General features: G+C 44.2%; 1 protein-coding gene across 3 annotated transcripts in view; it reads right to left on the reverse strand.

Annotated features, from left to right (window-relative positions):
• The window catches only part of sv2ca (synaptic vesicle glycoprotein 2Ca), a 138,578-nt gene that overhangs the window by 71,746 nt on the left and 45,588 nt on the right, over positions 1-21,244 (reverse strand). For all 3 annotated transcript variants that reach the window (XM_060843737.1, XM_060843745.1, XM_060843726.1), the window contains exon 2: positions 8,113-8,293. In XM_060843737.1, coding sequence (XP_060699720.1) covers positions 8,113-8,293 — 181 coding nt within the window. The remainder of the gene's footprint in view (positions 1-8,112; positions 8,294-21,244) is intronic.

Genomic DNA, 21,244 nt, shown 5'->3' on the forward strand with positions numbered 1-21,244 from the left:
GGGATAAATGGGGATGGCCTGTAGAATCAGTGACAAGATTATCTTGTGGTGTCTGCCATGATTAGCTTCCCAGCATGAACATGCAATCCTAAGTGCATAAGTATTCTTTTCAGTTCTTGTGATGATTAGATTAGATTAGATTACTTTAGATTAGATTAGATTACTTACAGTGTGGAAACAGGCCCTTCGGCCCAACAAGTCCACACCGACCCGCCGAAGCGCAACCCACCCATACCCCCCTACATTTACCCCTTACCTAACACTATGGGCAATTTAGCATGGCCAATTCACCTGACCCGCACATCTTTGGACTGTGGGAGGAAACTGGAACACCCGGAGGAAACCCACTCAGACACGGGGAGAACGTGCAAACTCCACACAGTCAGTCGCCTGAGTCGGGAATTGAACCCGGGTCTCAGGCGCTGTGAGACAGCAGTGCTAACCACTGTGCCACTGTGCCGCCCATGATGTAACCATTCTGATGATTTTCAAGGATTCATTCAAATAGCTTCTTCTTGAAAGCAAGTCAGTGCCTAGTCATTGCTGGCGTTTTCCTCACAGTGGATGGTTTTTTTCCTACTAGGCCCCTTTTCACTAACTAAGAACTTATTTGTGACAGCACAATTAGTTGAAGAGTTTGCAGATCTTCTCACTTTAAGTCTGGTAGCAGCTTTGCACTTCATTACTTATGAAAGGGAATGCATTTCTGTTCATCATTTACCAAGTGCAGTCTGTTTTATGTGGCCGAGTCTTACAATTACACACATCTTCTTACCAAGATAGTTCTTAACGCTGCCTGATCCCATGAGCCAACTTATAAGGCGAGTAAAATATATATTTCTGAGATGAAAAATTGAGCCTAAAGCTCCAAGTGTGTGTAATGTTTTTAAACATAAAAATGGTGCTGACTTATATATTGTGTATAGGTTCAGACAATTATTTGATGTAAAATAATTGGGGTCAACTTATGCACCATGATCCACAGCAACTAGAATAGCATTCAGCACTTCAAAAGTGATCATACCAATGTCATCAAACTTCCTGGAAAGTATGTTTTACCCTTTTGATTTTATACAATCCCAAGATTATTAAGATTTGTCAGCTTTTCAGTCTAGAAGAGCTGTTACTTTCCTCTGGGAACCTGCGCAGCTCCTTGAGGATTGTCCTCTTGTTTTTTTGAATCAGTTGCAGACCTAAACGCTATGAGACTAAAAGCCCAGGAGCCGCAGTCTGCCAATTTGAGGGGTCAATGAGAGGGCACCTCATTTGTACTGGTCTCAAGAGGAGCTGAGTCATTACTCCATTGGATATAACAACCATTGTCAGCCATGGGCCTAAGCCAACATTAGTGGCCACATTAATGCTCCTTTTAGCTCCCTGTGGATTATAAAATGCATTAGATCTAATTTAGGAATGAGCTTCATGTTTCATTTAATTTAATTTCAAAGTATGTTTTCTAATTGTATTTAACGCAGAAAAGCAAAATGAAGAAAAGATTCATGTATCAAGAATCTAGAGTTAGCAGATTTCCAATATTTCTACACTTTGACTCATATTTTACACATTTTCCTCATTGCATTCTAGCTGTTGTAGATTCACTATGTCACACCATTTATTGTGATGTAATTTTCTCTCTTGCAGAACATCAAAATCCATTCTAAAATTCTGTGTCTATTCCCAATTTTCCTTCCCTTTATTATCTGTAGGCTTTCCAAATCAACACTTCATGTCAATTATTTTGATGTTCTGATTTACTTATCATTCTCTCCTACACAATCCTGTTTCTCATGTGCCCTGGGTATTTGTCTTGATTTTCAGCTAGGTGTAAAACAAAGACTCGTTGGAGAGCAGCATTGTAAACTTAGTAATAAAGTCAGGAATTTCATACAATCAGTACAAAGGGGAAAGGGATGTGTTGCAAGTTATTCCTTTTGTTTTACCTCCAGTTAAGTGTTTTTTTCTAAGTTAGGAATCAATAATATGCGATTGTTTTACTTCGGTAAATTAGTAACTAATTACCTCATCAAACAAATAAAAATATAAGACTGGACAGACATGGCAGGTAAGCTGTAACTGTAACATGTGATGTATTATAATGGGTATTGTGATCTTGGACAATCAGATCCTTGGTATGATATATCCTGGGTTTAATATATTTCTGGTCTACAGCTTGACCCATTTTTCCTCAAAGTTTATGATTTGGAGCTGGAGTTTCAGACATTGCAGGCCATCAGGAAGGGAGGAGAGTTACCTGGATACTTTGTTCCTGGAGGCAATTACACCCCTTAGGTTAAATTTAAAGTTAGTTTTTGGTCAAGGAGAGGCGAGTATGACATTGGGTCAGGCAAATGTAGGGGGATCCAAGATGTAATGATGAAGGAAGCTCAGCACTTCTCTTTGACCAACAGGTACAAAGTACTTACCACCTTGGAAATGAGGACCAGGATCACAGGCTGATTGTGCAAACTGACCATAACACAAACTAGAAGCCTTTCTATTCAACAATGTGAAAGGAAATTTGAAACTGAAAGGTAACAATATAATCAGGAGTTAGATATTGTCCTCCAAAGGGTGGTGTTTGCCCAGTTCCCACGTTAAAAACATCTCCTGGTAACTAAAGATGAACTTGGAATGGAAGGAAGGGACTCCAAATTGTTGGGATCCAGGTAAAAACCAATGATAAAGATAGAAATAGGAATGAGGAGTTCCAGTCCAAATTAAAATGCAGAATCTTAAAGGAGATAATTGTTACCTGAGTAATGTGGCAATTAGACTTGGCTCAAAGGTTATAAAAGAAAGTAGCTTTGCTCGCTGGCCTGGAAGATTCATTTCCAGACGTTTTGTCACCCTACTAGGTAACATCTTCAGCGGGCCTCTGGGCAAAGCACTGTTGATCATTCCTGCTTTCTATTTATATGCATGGGTTTCTTTGGATCGGTGGTGTCATTTCCTGAGGTGATGTCATTTCCTTTTCTTTTTCTCAGGGGGTGGTACGTGGGGTCTAACTCGATGTGTTTGTTGATAGTGTTCCAGTTGGAATGCCATGCTTCTAGGAATTCTCATGCATGTCTTGGTATGCATGAAAATTCCTAGAAGGATGGCATTCCAACCGGAACTCTTCTTTCTGTGATGAAGTAACCATGAACTGAAAGGTAACCACTATTTTCTTTGCCACTATTTGCAATAAGTTATTGCCTTTGACTAGCGACCGAGAAACTGGACAATTGATATGTCTTTCCCTGTCTGCAGCAAAGAGCGGAAAGGACTTAGACCTGAAAATCGGAGATCAAGAGAATCTGGAAGAAGCAAAAGAGACACCTCACTGAATCCTGTGGACTGGTGCCATTGAACTGTATTGAACTGATAGGAATAAACAAGTATTTTCAAGATTAGATCTCACAGAATAAAGGGAGAACTAGCCACTTGGACACAGAACTGGCACAAAGGTACAAGACAGAGGGTGGTGGTGGAAGTTTATTTTTCAAATTAGAGGCCTATGACCAATGGAGTGCCACAAGGATCGGTGCTAGTTGCACTACTTTTTGTCATTTACGTAAATGATTTGGATGCGAGCATAGGTGGTACAGTTAGTAAGTTTGCAGATGCCACCAAAATTGGAGGTGTAGTGGACAGCCGAGAAGGTCACCTCAGATTACAACAGGATCTGACCAGATGGGCCAATGGGCCGAGAGGTATAGATGGAGTCTAATTCAGATAAATGCGAGGTCTGCATTTTGCGAAAGCAAATCTTAGCAGGACTTATACACTTCATGGTAAGGTCCTAGAGAGTGTTGCTGAACAAAGAGACCTTGGAGTGCAGGTTCATAGCTCCTTGAAAGTGGAGTCACAGGTAGATAGGATAGTGAAGGCAGCATTTGATAGGCTTTCCTTTATTGGTCAGCGTATTGAGTACAGGAGTTGGGAGGTCATGTTGCAGATGTACCGAACATTGCTTAGGCCACTGTTGGAGTATTGCTTGCAATTCTGGTCTCCTTCCTATCGGAAAGATGTTGTGAAACTTGAAAGGGTTCAGAAAAGATTTACAAGGATGTTGCCAGGGTTGGAGGATTTGGGCTATGGGGAGAGGCTGAACCGACTGGGGCTGTTTTCCCTGGAGTGTCGGAGGCTGAGGGGTGACCTTATAGAGGTTTACAAAATTATGAGGGGCATGGATAGGGTAAATAGACAAAGCATTTTCCCTGGGGTGGCAGAGTCCAGAAATAGAGGGCATAGGTTCAGGGTGAGAGGGGAAAGATATAAAAGGGACCTAAGGGGCAACTTTTTCACGCAGAGGGTGGTATGTGTATGGAATGAGCTGCCAGAGGAAGTGGTGGAGGCTGGTACAATTGCAACATTTAAAAGGTATTTGGATGGGTATATGAATAGCAAGGGTTTGGAGGGATATGGGCCAGGTGCTGGCAGGTGGAACTAGATTGGGTTGAGATATCTGATCATCAAGGACAGGTTGGACCGAAGAGTCTGTTTCCATGCTGTACATCTCTATGACTAAGTTGGCAGGTTATAACCAGTAGAGTTCCACATGGATAAGATCTCAGCTTCATCTGAGAAATGTAGGTGTATTCAGACAAGAAACACATGTTTGCATGCAGGTACAGCAAATACCTGGGATGGCAAATGGCATGCTTGCCTTTTCATTTGGTTTTGGGGTGCAAGGAAATGGAAGTCTTGCAACAATTAGGTAGTGATTTGGTGCAATATTGCTTGAAGTGTTGTGCACAATTTTCATTGAATTATAGAATCCCTTCAGTGTGGAAGGCAGCAATTTGGTCCATCAAATCCACACTGACCCATCCTCCTTCCCAATCTCTGTCGCCCAGCATTTCCCATGGTGAATTCACATAGCCTGCAAATTCTTGGACACTATGGGCAATTTAGCATGACCAATCCACCTAACCTGCACATATTTTACTGTGGGAGGAAACCTGATCACCAGGAGGAAACCCAAGCAGACACAGGGAGAACATGTAAACTTCACACAGAGGCTGGAATCAAACCCGGGTCCCTGTATGTAGCAGTGCTAACCACTGAGCTACCATGGTGCCCTTATCTTCATATCTATGTGTCTACATATCTAAGGAAGGATTACTTGCATTGTAACAGCTGAAGTAGGCAAGATTGATTCATGAGATAGAAGTGTTGTCTCCTGAAGGGCTGCTGAGTAAACTGGTCAATACACCCTGGAGTTTAGAAGACTGAGAGGTGATCTCCTTGAATCAGTCAAGACTCTAACAGAGCTTGACAAGGTTGAACCTGAAAGTTTGTTTCAGGGGCACACAATGTCGCAATGAAAGATTAATCATTTAGAATAGAGGAGAAATTTATTGCCTCAGAAGGTTGTGGAATTTGGCATTGTCTACCCCAGGTGGTTGAAGGTACTCTACATTTGAGTATATTCAAGGCGAACATAATTACAATTTTTCTCTCTGGGAATTAAAGGATATGGGACCTAACGGGAAAGTGGAGTTAAGGCAGAAGATTAGTTATGATCACACCAATGGCTCGATGAGCTGGATGGACCATGTGGCATGTGCCTGCTCCTAATTCTTCTGTTCCTTTCAGATATACATACAAAACAATCATACACTTCATATAACACATACATACAAAATATCAATGCGTTCCTGGGCCTCTACTCCTCAGATAGTAATTTCTGCATGTGATATTCAATACATAGAAATGTCATTGCAATTATTAAGAATTAAATAGGATTTCCAGGAAAGGATTAGACCATACTTCTGTTGTTACCTCCCCCGGCCAGACTCCATTCATTCCAATTTATCAAATTGTACCAACATAACTTCCCAATCCTTTCTCCCTGATGAAGTGACCAGGAAGAATGATGAGGACAGGGCGGTATATGTTGTCTATACTGATTTCAGTAAGGCCTTTGCTAAGGTTCCACATGGTAGGCTACTCTGGAAGGTTAGATCACATGTAATCCAAGGCGAGCTGGCAAATTGGATACACAATTGGCTGGATGGTAGGAAATAAAGGGTAATAATGGAAGGATGTGTGTCGGACTGGAGGCCTGCGACTAGTAGAGTGCCTCAGAGATCAGTGCTGGGTCCAATACTGTTTATTTTATCTATCTCAATAATTTGGATGACAATCTACAAGGCACGATAAGTAAGTTTGCTGAAATACACGGTATCGGGCACAGTGAGGAAGGTTATCATAAATTGGAGCAGGCCCTTGATCAGCTGGGGAAATGGGCCGAGAAATGGCAAATGGAGTTTAATATGGTAAAGATGAGGTCTGACATTTTGGAAAGTCAAATCAAGACAGGAATTTCATGGTGAATGGTAGGGCCTTAAAGGAGTATGGTGGAACAGAGGGATCTTGGAGTTCAGGTTCACATTTCTCTGAAAGTAGAGTCACAGGTAGACAGGGCAATGAAGAAGGCTTTTGGCACACTGGCCTTCATCAGTCAGAGCATTGAGTATAGAAGTCGGGAAGTTATGTTACAGTTGTACAGGACATTGGTGAGGCCGCATAGAGAGTACTGTGTTCAGTTTTGCTCACCTTGTTATAGGGAGGATGTTATTAAACTGGAAAGAGTTCAGAATAAATTTACAAGGAGGTTGTCTGGACTCAATGGTCTGAGAGGTTAGACAAGCTAGGACAGTTTTCTTTAGAATGGAGGAGACTGAGGTGTACAAGATCATGAGGGGCATGGATAGTGTGAATGCACTCAATCTTTTTCCCAGGGTTGGGGAATCAAGGACGAGAGGGCATCGGTTTAAGGTTAGAGGGGAAAGAATAAAAGGGAACCTGAGGGGCAACTTTTTTACACGTGTATGAGATACGCCTGTGGAATGAGCTGCCACCAAAAGTGGTTGAGGCGGGTACATTATTAACATTTAAAAGGCATTTTGACAAATACTTAGATCGGACAAGTTTAGAAGAATATGGGCCAAATGCAAGGAAATGGAGTTACTGCGGATAGACACTTTTTGATCGGCATGGACCAGTTTGAGCCAAAGGGCCTATCTCCATGCTCTATGACTCCATAACTGAAGGATCTGTTTCCATGCTCTATGGCTCTATAATTCTAGTTGGCTACTTTCTGCCTAACTGTATTAATTGAGGGCGAGACCACAAGAGCAGAGATGTACCACTGAGGCTGTATAAGGCCCTGGTCAGATCGCATTTGGAATATTGTCAGCAATTTTGGTCCCAGTATCTCAGAAAAGATGTGTTGGCATTGGACAGGATGCAGAGGAAGTTTACAAGAATGATCCCGGAGATGAATGGGTTGTCATATGAGGTGCAGTAAAGGACTCTGGGTCTGTACTTGATGGAGTTTAGAAGGATAAGAGGGGATCTGATCAAAGCTTACAGAATACGAGGAGGCCTGGATAGAATGTATGTGGAGAAGACGTATCCACCGATAGGAGAAATTAGGATCTAAGGGCACAACCTCAGGGTGAAGGAATGACCCTTTAGAACTGGGATGAGGAGGAATTTCTTCCACCTGAGTGTGGTGAGCATGTGGAACCCATTACTGCAGAGTGATGTGGAGGCCAAGTCACTGACTCTATTTAAACAGAGATTGATAAGTTCTTGATTAGTAAGGAGATCAGGGGTTATGGGGAGAAGGTATTAGAATGGGGTTGAAAAACATGTCAGCCATAATCGAATGGTGGAGCAGATTGGATGGGCCGAATGGTCTAATTCTACTCTTATATCTTATGGTTTTATGATTTTATGAATTCTATAAATCCTTTTTCCACATTGCCTGTTGCCAAAAATCAGAAAGTAAATCAGAAATAGTATATAAACATTACATTCATTAATAAATAGACTTACAAAATCTCTATAATATGATAGTATGCAAGATATTTAAACACCAAACGAGGTAATAATGAGATAAAGGCTTTAATGAGATACTGATGGTATCTTTTCAGTGGAACATCTGAGCAATAAAATCCGTGCTCTTGTAATGCAATGATAGTGCCTCCTGACCAGGTTCTAAATCCTACTTACTCCAGAGGTGTACCATTATATGTCCAAACATGTTGAAGTAAAAATATCTGTAATTAATGCTTCAAAAGCCTTGTCATGGTCTGAAAACATGACATCGGATCTTACCCAAATCCAGCGAAGAATCGGCAGAAGAGGAAGAGCCCATAACCCTGGACGAAGGATGAAAGAAAGGCGAAGAAACCATTGACGGACATACAAATGATGAGGGCTTGCCGCCGGCCAACCTTGTCTGCTAGACCACCCCAGAAAAAGGCCCCCAACATCATCCCAAGGTACACTATACTTCCTGTAATAAAACACAGATAGCCTTTGTTTAGTTCCAACTGCCAAATATCACCTCAACAGAGAATATTTTTAAAACTACGCACTAATTTCAATGTCTCCACAAAGCTCCACTATTGCTGCACAGTTGAATCATCTTTGTCAGCATTAATTGTGCCAATTGTAGCAGGAACCTTTTAGGAAGGTTGATTTTAATTTTTATCTGTCTGTTTTCATTCAGAATAATTATTTCTTGAGTTTTCTAGACCGAATGTATTTCATCCACCCTCTTATTGCAAAATTCCAAAGTTTACTGTCACCTTCTTCACTCATTTCAACTGTTGGATTGGAAGACGATGCAAGGTATAAGAATGTCCACATGTTTATGAAGAATCATTGCAACAAACATAAGCAGCCATTTCATTTGGCTTCTGGTAGTAACTTTCCAGATTTAACATAGATAGTCAGTTTCAGTTACCTCAAATATGGTATAGAATACCAAAAATCTGGATGGGAAGGGAAAGCTTGGAACGAATTTCCCATTGATAGGCACGAACAGTTACTAATTCCAATTCTTCAGAAGGCCGCTCTCAGTCATACAATCAGAATGATAAATAGTTGGAGGCTTTTTGCTGGTGGAAGTCAAATATCTACATGAAATCATAATGGCTTTTTCAGTGATACACTCTTTCCAGCCCTCCATTAGTGAGCCTGAAATAGCTTTCTAGAGCTTCTTGACTCAATAACCAGAATGGGTGCAGTGAGACTTGGATAGGGAAAAGACAAATGCCTCAGGCAGTGGGTGAAGATTTCCCTCTTCACAGGTCGCAGCTTCTTCCTTCAGCTTATAGACACTTTGAAGGCTGGAATAGCTAACTGACAAGTGACATGATTCTTTCCTGTTCCACAGGATACAGCATTTTGTTTTTATTAGACCTCACTCATGTGGCAAGACTTCTCTTCCCAAGCCATACTCATGACTCAGACTTATTCTACCCAACTTCCAACCTCGCGCACAAATTAAAGCATTTCTTTCCCAGTTCCTCCTTAAAGTCCAACTTATGCAGGGACATCATTAATCTTCAAGTACTAAACTATTCTTTCACCTGTGAGTATCTCAGAGATTGGGCTGGGTACATGCAATATGTTGAATTAAGAGTAAGATCTAAAGCAATACATACTTCGAAATACATTTTAACTTGCTCATGGATGGTCCGACATTCCTCATGTCCATTTTTCCACCTTTTCCCCATAGCCCTGGGTTCCTCTATTGATCAAGAATCTATTTATCTCAGCCTTCAATGTACTCAAGGACTCTGTCCCTCACACTTGGGGTGTTAAATGGCAGAAAGGCCAGTCCTATCCTTCGCAACATCGGGGACAGGTAGAACCTCAGTGCATAGTCTCACTTGGTGTTTGAGTACTGACAGTCTACACACAGCTTGATGCAGCCACACACAAAGACGACAATCAGAATGAAGGCAACATTGGGTATGTTCTTCTCCCCCTAATCCAGAGTTCTGTTCATGGAGTCCCTGCCAATCCAGTCTATCGAGCTTTTTACTTTTTTTTTTAAATTTCAAAAATATACTTTATTCATAAAATTATTTGGATCTCTTTACAATTGGTCATACCATTCTTGTGCACACATTACATTGCTTTATATACAGACATCAAAATTTATTTTTCCTACATACAAGTCTGTACATTTACTATCCAGCTCATCTACTGAGGTGTCAGCAGAGCACAAGTGACTGGGTGGGCCCCCTTTTCTTCTTAGGCAGGCAGATGTTACCACCGACAGTCATGCTGGGACCACCGACAGCCATGCTGGGACCAGAGACAGCTGTGCTGGCCCCACTGCCACAACACAGATGGACGCCAGAGCGCGCTCCCCGGTGGGGGGATGGCGTCAAGCCTGACGAACGGAATGTGGAGGGTGTGGGGAAGGCCAAGCACTCCGACTTTTTTTTTATTTCAAAAATATACTTTATTCATAAAATATTTTGATGATCTGTACAATTGGTCATGCGTACATCTGTAAACATTCCATTTCTTGGTATACAGAGACAGAGTAATCATTCATATATACAGGTCTGTACGATTACATATTTAGCAGGGGGTTCAGCGGAGCCCCCTTACTGCATCAGACACCTGTGCTTAGGCAGGCAGACGTTACATGATGGGCTTTCTCCACCGCGCCTTGGCAGCAGCTGCCCCAAGTTTCAGCGCGTCCCTCAACACGTAGTCCTGGACCTTGGAATGTGTTTGCAACACTCAGTCGGGTCAACTCCTTCAGCTGGAAGATCAACAGGTTTCAGTCCACCCAGAGAGCGTCCTTCACCAAGCTGATGATCCTCCAGGCACAGTGACGTTCGTCTCAGTGTGCGTCCCGGGGAACAGGCCGTAGAGCACGGAGTCCCGCGTCACGGTGCTGCTCGGGACGAACCTCGACAAACACCACTGCATTCCTCTCCTGTCGTCTTCTGCATAGGCACATTCCAGAAGGAGGTGTGTGACAGTTTCATCCCCCCACAGCCGCTTTGAGGGCAGCGTGTGGTGTGGCTGAAGGTCCAGGCGTGCATAAAGGATCTCACAGGCAGAGTCCTTCTCATCAGCAGGCAAGCCATGTCTTGGTGCTTGTTGGAAAGTTCTGGCGATGAGGCATTCTGCCAAATGGCTTTGACAGTCTGCTCAGGGAACCGCTTGATAGGATCCGCCCTCTCCTTTTCCCAAAGGGTCCCAAGGACACTACGTGCTGACCACTTCCTGATGGACTTGTGGTCAAAGGTGTTTTTCTTCATAAACTTCTCCACAAAGGACAGGTGATACGGAATGGTGCAACTACTCGGAGCGTTCCACGGCAGCGAGGCCAGGCCCATCCTTCGCAACACCGGGGACAGGTAGAAATTCAGTATGTAGTGACACTTGGTGTTTGCGTACCGGGGATCCACGCACAGCTTGATGCAGCCACACATAAAGGTGGCCATCAGGGTGAGGGTGGCATTGGGTGTATTTTTTCCCTCGTTGCCCAGATCTTTGTACATTGAGTCCCTTCGGACCCAGTCCATCTTTGACCTCCATATAGATTGGAAGATAGCCCAGGTGACTGCAGCGGCACAGGTTCTGGGAATAGGCCAGCAATGACAGTGTCTCACACCTGATGACCAGGTTTTTTCCCACGATGGAGAGCGATCGTAGCTTCCATCTGCCCAGTTTCTGCCTCACTTTGCTGATACACTCCTCCCAAGACTTGGCCACACCCCAGCCCCCCTGAACCAAATACCCAGCACCTGACGGTGAAGGGGATTGAGGATTGGTCGGCCCAGTTCCCGAAGAGCATGGCCTCGCTCTTGTCTCGGTTTACCTTGGCACCCAAGGCCCATTCAAACTGGTCACATCCGCACAAGAGTCTGCACACGGACAGTGGATCAGAGCAGAAAATGGCGACGTCATCCATATACAGGGAGACCTTAACCTGCAGGCCCCCGCTGCCAGGAATAGTCACCCCTCTCAGGCTTGCATCCTTCCTGATGGACTCGGCAAATGGCTCTATGCAGCACACACACAAGGCAGGAGAGAGAGGGCAACCCTGCCTGACTCCAGATCTGAATGGGAAGCTATCTGATTCCCACCCCATTGATTGAGACTGCACTGACAATGTTGGTGTAGAGCAGTCTGATCCAATTGCAGATTCCCTACCCAAAGCCCATTTTGGAGAGAACATCTCTCATATACCTGTGTGATATCCTGTCAAAGGCTTTCTCCTGGTCCAGGCTGACCAGGCAGGTGTCCAACCCTCTGTCCTACACATGGGCGATTGTATCCCTGAGGAGTGCGAGACTCTCAGCGATCTTCCTGCCTGGCACAGCACAGGTTTGGTCAGGGTGAATCACCGACCCCAGAGCAGACCTGACCCGGTTGGCAATTACCTTTGACAGAATTTTGTAATCCACATTCAACAGTGAGGTTGGTCTCCAATTTTTGAGTTCCTCCCTCTCCCCCTTCCGCTTGTAGATGAGGGTGATGATGCCTTTCCTCATGGATTCACTCATGGTACTTGCCTGAAGCATTCTGACATACACCTCCAGCAGGTCCTGGCCAATCAAGTCCCACAGAGCGGTATAGAGCTCGACTGGTAAGCCGTCGCTTCTGGGAGTTTTATCCTTTTCGTAGGACTCAAGGGCCTTGGTCAGCTCATCCAGAGATAGCGGCTGGTCCAGCCTCTCGCATGTTCTGTCATCTAAAACCTCCATGATAGAGGACAGGAACGACTGGGAGGCCGCGCTGTCGGTTGGCTTTGCATCATACAGACTGGCATAGAAGGATTTACTGATCCTCATGACGTCAGCCTGAGATGACGTTATCGAGCCATCTTCTTCCTTCAGGCTGCTGAGCACAGAGCACTCTTTGTGCACCTTCTGGAAGAAGAAACGCGAGCACGTCTTGTCCTGCTCCACTGAGTGGACCCTGGACCGGAAAATTATCTTGGAGGCCTCCGAGGCAAAGAGCGAGGCTTGCTGGCCCTTCACCTCCTTGAGGTCCTCCGTGACATCAACCCTCATCGTCTGCAGCAGGAGCAGGTTCTGCATACTTTCCTGGAGCTGGGACAGTTTTCCCCACCTGTCTTTTGCCTCCTGAACACCTTTGAGGATGAAGAACTTCTTGATGTTCCCTTTTACTGTTTCCCACCAGTCCGCTGGGGACTCAAAGAGGGGCTTCACGGTTCTCCAACCTACGTAGTCCCTCTTGAGCTCCTCCTGTTTGGGCGGTGCTGATGCCTAAGAGAGGATATTACCCACAACAATTCATGTTTTTGAGCTGGGCCATTGGAATCTCCTTCCTATCTGAGGTACAGCTCTTTCCCATGAAGGTGGGTTTAGCAGGTCAGGGCAAATCTTCTCTTGGATCTTCTTGGCATGAGACTTACTGTAAGTCTTTGCTGAGGGTGGGATAGTTTCCAGGTGTGTATTTTTATCCCCAATATCCTATGCCTTCCCAAATATTCCATTATTTTTGGCCAATGGGGTCATTGGCTGGGTTCAAAGCATCCAATGGGGTTGTGGCAACACACTCACTGCTGCCATGCTGGACAGGAGCAAAGTGCATGTCTTCAGGCACAGTTTGAATGTCAAGGTATTGGAAAGTCTGATCAATATTCCACCAACACACAACTCTCAGGCTGATTAAAACTGGCTCCCTCTAAACATTTGTGATCTCTTTAACCTTGGTTTCCATTGTTCTCAGTAGCCGATGTCTGCTAGCTGCTGTTTAATTTAACTTGGCTAATTTCCTGTCAGACACAATTTCTCTGGGTGTGGGTCAATTTACAGTAAACAATTTTGGGCCCATGGTCACTTGACCACATGAGGATGAAAGTGGTCCTCACCTTCCACCCCACCACCCTTTGCATAAATCACATCATCCTCCGTCATTTCCACCACCTACAAACGGACCCCACCACCAGAGATATATTTCCCTTCCCATCCCTATCTACTTTCCATAAAGATTGTTCCCTCTGTGACTGCCTCGTCAGGTCCACACCCTCCACCAACCCACCCTCCCCTCCAAGCACCTTCCCTTGCCACCGCAGGAATTGCAAAACCTGCACCCACACCACCACCACCCCCACCCCTTCACCTCCATCCAAGGCCCCAAAGGAGCCTTCCACATCCATCAAAGTTTCTCCTGCACTTCCATACGTCATTTACTGTATCCGTTTCTCCCGATGTGGTCTCCACTACATTGAGGAGACTGGACGCCTCCTCGAAGAGCGCTTCAGAGAACATCTCCGGGACACCCGCACTAGATCAACCCCACCGCCCCGTGGCTGAACATTCCAACTCCCCCTCCCACTGTGCCAAGGACATGCAGGTCCTGGGTCTCCTCCATTGCTATTCCCTAACCACCCGACACCTGGAGGAAGAATGCCTCATTTTCCACCTTGGGACCCTTCATCCTCATGGCATTAATGTGGACTTTACCAATTTGCTCATTTCCCCTCCCCCCACCTTAACCCAATTCCAACCTGCCAGCTCAGCACCATCCTCATGACCTGTCCCATCTGTCAATCTTCGTTCCCAGCTATCTGCCTCACCCTCCTCTCCGACCTATCACCTTCACCCTCACCTCCATCTACCTATTGCACTCCCAGATACCACCTCTCCAGCCCCACTCCCCCTCCCATTTATCTCTAAACCCCCGAGGCTCCCAGCCTCATTCCTAATTGGGCTTTTGCCCAAAAAGTTGATTTTCCTGTTCCTCAGGTGCTGCCTGACCACAATCATAAGGAGACTCCCAATTCAAAGGATGATGGGCTCAGGTCCCACCTTAGGAGATGGGATTTTTCTTAAATATTCTCAAATGGCTTTATTTATTTATTGCAAAATGTAATTTTAAAATAAATGGTACAATCAGATCTCCAGCGAGTTGACTGAATATTGGGAATCTCACTTACCAAAATTTACTGTTTATAGATTATCATTCAATGAATAATGAGAAGCAGGTTTTACAGGGAGAGCAGCTGATAAACAGAAGTATTTGCAATTAGTTAAGGTTTCAACAGAACTAGGAATGGCTAACTTGAACTTAATTGTTAGACCCTGTCAAGCCAACTTGTCTGCTTTAATGCAAGCAGCTGATGCTCTGACAGACAGACAGTCTGCAACTGTAAAGATGCAGGAAATGCTTCTATAATGTTGTGGTATTCATCAGCACAATCAAATATTCTGCCCTCATCTCTGTTTACTCCTTCTCCTCCCTTGGGATTGCTAACAGTGTCTGATGAATACACAGGTGCAATGTTGAACACTACTTCACAATCTGGCATCCACAATAGCAAACTAAATTACTCATAATTTTATACACTTCTGTCAGGTTGCCCCACAGCCTCCAATGTTATAGGGTAAACAATCCATGTAGCTCAAGCACTCCAATCCAGGCAATAACTTGCTAAACCCTCCAAGGCCTCCACATCCTTCCTACAGTGTGGTAAACAAAACTGCACACAATACCCCAAATGCGGCCGAAGTGAAGTCTTATACAGCTGCAACGTGACTTGCCATCTTTTATATTCTATGCCCTAAGCGATGAAGACATGTATGCTGTATACTTTCTTTGCCACCTTCAGAGAGCTATGGACTTGCACCCCAAGATCCCTCTGTATGTCAATGTTCTTAAGAGTCCTGGCGATTGCCATCATGCTTGCCAGCTACTCTGCTGCCAAATGTCAAAGTGCTGCCAATCCCAGCCGCTGCCACACTCCAGACTCCGATGCCAACTGAGCTCTCTCCAGGTAAATAAAAAATAGAACCAATAAAGTGAAAGAAAGAGAGAAAATGAGAACAGAAGGCTAAAAAAGGAAATGCAGACAGAATGGATGAGCCCCGGTCTCAGGAGCCCAGACACTGCCTACTCTGCTGCTGCCGCCATCTTCTCTTTCTTTAGGGTCTTTAAAAAGGTGGATAACGATTGAATAAATTATTTGTAAATTTCCAAAATTCACTCGATTCTGGAAACTTCATCAGAGTGGATGGTAGCAAATCTAAATTCGCTATTCAAGAAGGGAGGGAGACAGCAAACAGGAAACTATTGGCCAGGTGGCTTGGCATTTATTGCGGGGAAGGTGTTAGTTTCAATTGTGAATGATGTTATAATTGGGCACTTGGAAAATTGAAGGGAATTGAGAAGGGTCAGTATGGTTTCACAAAAAGAAAATCATATTTAACTAATCTATGAGAATGTTTTGGAGTAGTAATGTGAGTTGTAGATAAATGTAAGCTTGTTAACATACTGTACTTGGATTTCTCAAAAACATGGGGTGGCACAGTGGCTCAGTGGTTAGCACTGCTGCCTCACAGCACCAGGGTCCCAGGTTTGATTCCAGCCTCCGGTGACTGTCTGTGTGGAGTTAGCATGTTCTCTGTATGTCTGTGTGGGTTTCCTCCGGGTGCTCCGGTTTCCTCCAGCAGGCCAGATGAATTGGCCATGCTAAACTGCCCGTAGTGTCTGCTCACAATTTTCTATTTCCTTTTCTAATTATTTGCTGTAATTGCATGTCTACCTTTTGCATTTCATGCATTAAGACATCCACGTAAAAATTGAAAGAACTGCAGATGCTGTAAATCGGGAACAAAACAGAAATTGCTGGAAAAGTTCAGCAGATTAGGCAGCATCTGTGATGAGAAATCAGTGTTATCGTTTTAGGTCTGGTGATCCTTCCTCAGAAAGCATCCATATTCCTCTTTTACCTCAGAGCTCTGCAATCGCACATCATTTAAAAAGTACTTTTTTTCCTTTCTTCTGCCAAAATCAAAAATTTCAAGTTTTCCACATTATACCTCATTTATCAGATCTTTGTCCACTCACTTAAATAATGTAAAAATTAGGAATTAGATTTTATTATCACTCGACCTCAAGTACAGGGATACAGCATCATCACTCCTGGCATTATCATAGGTACGAGGTACCGAGGTACAAAATCTTAGATACAAGTAGAAAAGTAGAGATAAGTTAAGAAGACATTACAATACAATGCAGTAATCAAAGAAATAAAGTTAAGTTCAAAATTACAGTCTTTCTTTACCCATGGGATTGTAGTTGCTCCATGCTGGGCTTCCCCACAGGGACTCACTCTCACTGCACTAGAAGATCCCCGCACTGACCGCTACCCATGCTCAGCATCACTCTCCACCCCCGCCAACTGCTCCCCACCATCCAGGCTCACCAGCTGACCCCCGCGCCCCCCCCCCCCACACACCCAGCAGACTGCTAGAGTCTCACCTGGGACCCAGCCACTTCTGCACTCCACACCGTGAACAATTTATATCCTTATGTGTCCTCTTCACACCTTTCTTTCCTGTCTATCTTTGTACCTTCAGCAAGTTTTGCAACTTGTTCTCAGTCCGTTCATCCAAACAGTTGATATGAAATATTAGAAATTGAGGCCCGAGCACTGATTCCTCTGGCCCATGACTCATCACATCTTGCCAATCAGAAAATGACCAATCCACGCTTACTCTCTATTTCCTATTGGCTAGCCCATCTCCTTTGCATCCGATATTTTATTGCCTAAAACATGAGAATTTTTATTCTGCAATAACTTTTAATATGACACCTTGTCAAAAATTTTCTGAAAGTCTAAGTACAGTACATGTGCTGATTCCTCGTTATGCTTAATACATGTTACATCTTCAAAGAAGTCCACTAAATCATTCAACAGGATTTCTCTTTCATAAACCCATGCTGACTCTGGCTGATTCCCTTCAATTCATTGAATTTATCTGTTTTAGTCTGAAGTGTCTTCAGGCATTCCCTGCCACTTAATGACTGCACATAAGCATCATGGGCTTTCACAATATTAGACATGGTCAGCATTCAGGTGCTGGATAAATTCGTTTCTGGTATGAACTTGGGATTCTGTTACAGTCAAGTGAGGGCAAGACTCATATTGCTGGACTGATGGAAGGCAATGGGCTGAATATTGATGGAGCTAATAAGAATGCATGACTCTGTCAGCTAGAGGCAGTCTATGTTGCACAGGCTCCTCTGCTGTCCCTCTTCCTGCTGCCAAAGTGGATAGAAAGCTTAGTTCCTAAAAGCAGCAGAGTTACTGAGCTTGTAGATAACCACAAAAATGCGTTAACAACTGTAGCTGTGCTGCGTTCAGTTTCCATTATAACTGCTTGGGAGATCCTTTTTCCTGCAGTACGAGAGGGAACAGTTACTGCTTCTGAACCAGGCAGTCAAAGCTATTTACAGTTTGTGACACGTTACAGCCAAATTGGTACAATTAGGGAGCTTTCCCATCCTCTGCAGCTGGCTCACACAGACTTGGACCATGCATTTGTGTCCGTTTCTATTTCAGAATGACTGCAACTGTGTTATCCATAATTTCTCACTCGATGTGAATTGAAAATTATCCAGCAGAAATCAGAGATGTCAGAAATGGAAGATTTCCATCCCAAAGGTACTGGCTGAATCTATCCAAGCACAACAGAATGGCTGCTGGTCTGCATTATTATCCCCACAGCCCCACCCCAGCATCCTGTCATTGCATTTCAATTCAAATTGATTCAATTTGATGAATAGGCAATCACACAGCTCAAAAGTTCACAGCTCTTCTGTTAAAGGGTAAATCTTATCAGAAATTGGTTAAGTGACAGTTCTAATGCAGGAAGGGTTTCTTCCTACAAGGTCTAGCAAGATTTTTCACACTGTTGCCCCAAACTGGCCTCATTAAGTAGGTTCCATGACTCAGTGGTGTCCCTCTTGCAAAATGCCAGCCTGATTCTCTGGCTCAAGTCTGCAGGTCTGCCATTGCAGAGATATTCCAGAGTTCCTGGTGGAGGCGCCATATTTAAAGGGTATCCTGTCAAGTACTGGCAGTCTGGAGCTGCCCTACGTGTTTCCTGGACATGGAAAATAAGGGGAAATTGGAACACCACTTTGCAAACAGGAATTTGAGTGTCCTGGTGAATGGGGGTGAGTGCAGAGAAGCACCATACCTTTTCCCCCTCAGGACTGACAATAAGATATCATGACACCAGATGCTGTCAGCTTAAGTCTGAGGTTGGGCTGTCCATAGAAATGTCCAGCAATGCCATAGGAAGGTCAATGACATTCTGCACTCTACCAGCGTTATGTGTCACTATCTCCTTTCTGCTAACTCACACTCACTCCATTCCTGCTACTGCACCCAGCTCTCACTAAAGGCTCATGCTGTACCACTCTCACTGTTAAAAATCACGCAACACAGCTTATGGAACAACAGAGCAGTGCTCCGTAAGTTAGTACTTCCAAATAACCCTGTTGAACTATAACCTGGTGTTGTGGTATTTTTAGAGAGGTGCTGGAAAAACACAGCAGGTCAGGCAGCATCTGAGGAACAGGCCAATCAGATTGCTCATTCCTGATGAAGGGCTTCTGCCTGAAACGTTGATTTTCCTGCTCCTCAGATGCTGCCTGACCTGCTGTGCTTTTCCAGCACCACTCTAATCTTGACTCTGAACTCCAGCATCTAAGTCCTCATTTTTGCCTATTTTTAAACTTTTTCCACCCGTCTAACACTAGCACCTCCCCATCATGACTCTCAGTTGGATGCAACATCAAAATCCAAACCCTACTACCATGAATTCTGGCCTTTATGCCTCCTATTCACTCACTCTGAACATCTCAACACTCTTCCCTTGCCTGGTCAGCAGTGTCAACTTCTTTCATTTCACATAGTGCTTCCTTTTGCCTTGCTAACAGCCCAACATTTGGCTGAAACCCCTCCAGGGGGAGTGGATCCTGACGGTAGCTGTGCTGAATGGCTGACTGACCATGACCAAGCCCTCCGGACTGCTAATAGATGAAGTCCTTGGTGACTGTTTTCGGACCACCTGACTGACAGCAACCCCCTTGACTTGACTGAGATTCACGGCCATTAGACTTTGAGACATGGTCATTTAGTGGATGCATATACAACATGGTTTGCCACGTACGTTGCTGCCTCATGTTGTTGGCATTCGATTGTCAAAACATGGTGCCATATTGCAACATGTCTCATGTGACAGCTGAAAACCATGACAAGCTATCTGGCCTGCGCCTGTACTGAATAGCAAGGCACTGCGGAAACCCTGTGAGCCTAAAAGGTGTGGCTGCGGAGGTGAAGTGCTTCAAGGCTAGGCTAGGCCAGGCCGAGATGCTATAATCATCCCGATAGTTGCAAAGTGAGTGAACGAGCAGTCCTGAGATGCAACGTGATTCAGTCTGTGAGAGCCTGTCCCAAAGTCTCCTTATAGCAGCATTACAATGAAAGGTGCCAGTGTGCACCAAAGTGCAGAAGCTTACTGTATGTCAGAGATGTGCCATGACAGTGGTACATATTGAATGCCAGCCTCTGCAGGTGCGGTGTGCATGCAGCCACTGCTGATTGAGTGGTCCTGAGCTGTTGTTGTCAGGTTTCCAAGATGGAGGTTGAGAGGTAAAAGCAGTGAGCTGGACTGACCAGGGACCCATTCAGACTTCCATGGCAGAATTCTTTGGCATCTATTTTCCAGGCAGCAGATGGGAGAGCAGGAGAGTGCATGTTGATAAGGCAAAATTAAACAATAAGGATGGTGATAATGAGCAATAATCCCTATTAATAGGCATCTTGCTGCTCACTAGGTAGAATCTCATTTCAATGTCTGGAACTTAGTTGGAAAATTGGACTATTTGGTTTTGATGTCGGTACAAACCTTGCTTGATAGCTCATTCCAGATTCCCAAATAATTTGCCATAGCATACATTATTCAGCAGCTGGGATGATTCCACTCTTAATATTCCTTCAGTAATAAATTGAAAATAACTTAAGTGTAATATGAGACAGGAATGAAGAAGAAGAGCATCTATTTTGCTTTGAATACAGCTGCGTGCAGACTATCTCCTTTACTAAATAGAAAGATAAACATCGCTGACTGTAAAGGGAGTCTGTCTTTCCACCTTCATATGAGATCACAGCCCATCTCTGATGTGTGCCTCTAAACTAACTTTATAGTTGGAGGCTCCTTCAGGCAGCAATGAGTCTGTGACAAGCAGCAGTGTGACTGCAGTCAATGTCATGAATAACAGATTGCACAGGACTATGAGGAGCAGAGCAAGCACAGCTGTAAGCAGTGATAAGGAAAGAGATTGGGGGATATCTCTAAAAGCCAGTGGGAAGACAAAGTATCATTGCAGGCAGAAATGAAAGGCTTTTAACCTGGAAGCATGGTGCTAACACTTTCAGTACAGTGATCAAATTAAATAAGAAATTTACAACCTTTCCCTTTATTCATGTAACGGTTAAACACGATTCACATTCTACTGCATCTTCACGGTCATTTATAGTGTTCACAGGCAGCTTCTGTGCCATATTGTTTCAAACATCTAATTGAAAAACCATCAGGAAGCAGTGATCTAGAGAGATAATTTTGTGCTATAATCTCTATGCCTTGTGTCCTATTCACTGTGC

Source organism: Hemiscyllium ocellatum, chromosome 2 (assembly GCF_020745735.1).
Source record: "Hemiscyllium ocellatum isolate sHemOce1 chromosome 2, sHemOce1.pat.X.cur, whole genome shotgun sequence".
NCBI lineage: Eukaryota > Metazoa > Chordata > Chondrichthyes > Orectolobiformes > Hemiscylliidae > Hemiscyllium > Hemiscyllium ocellatum.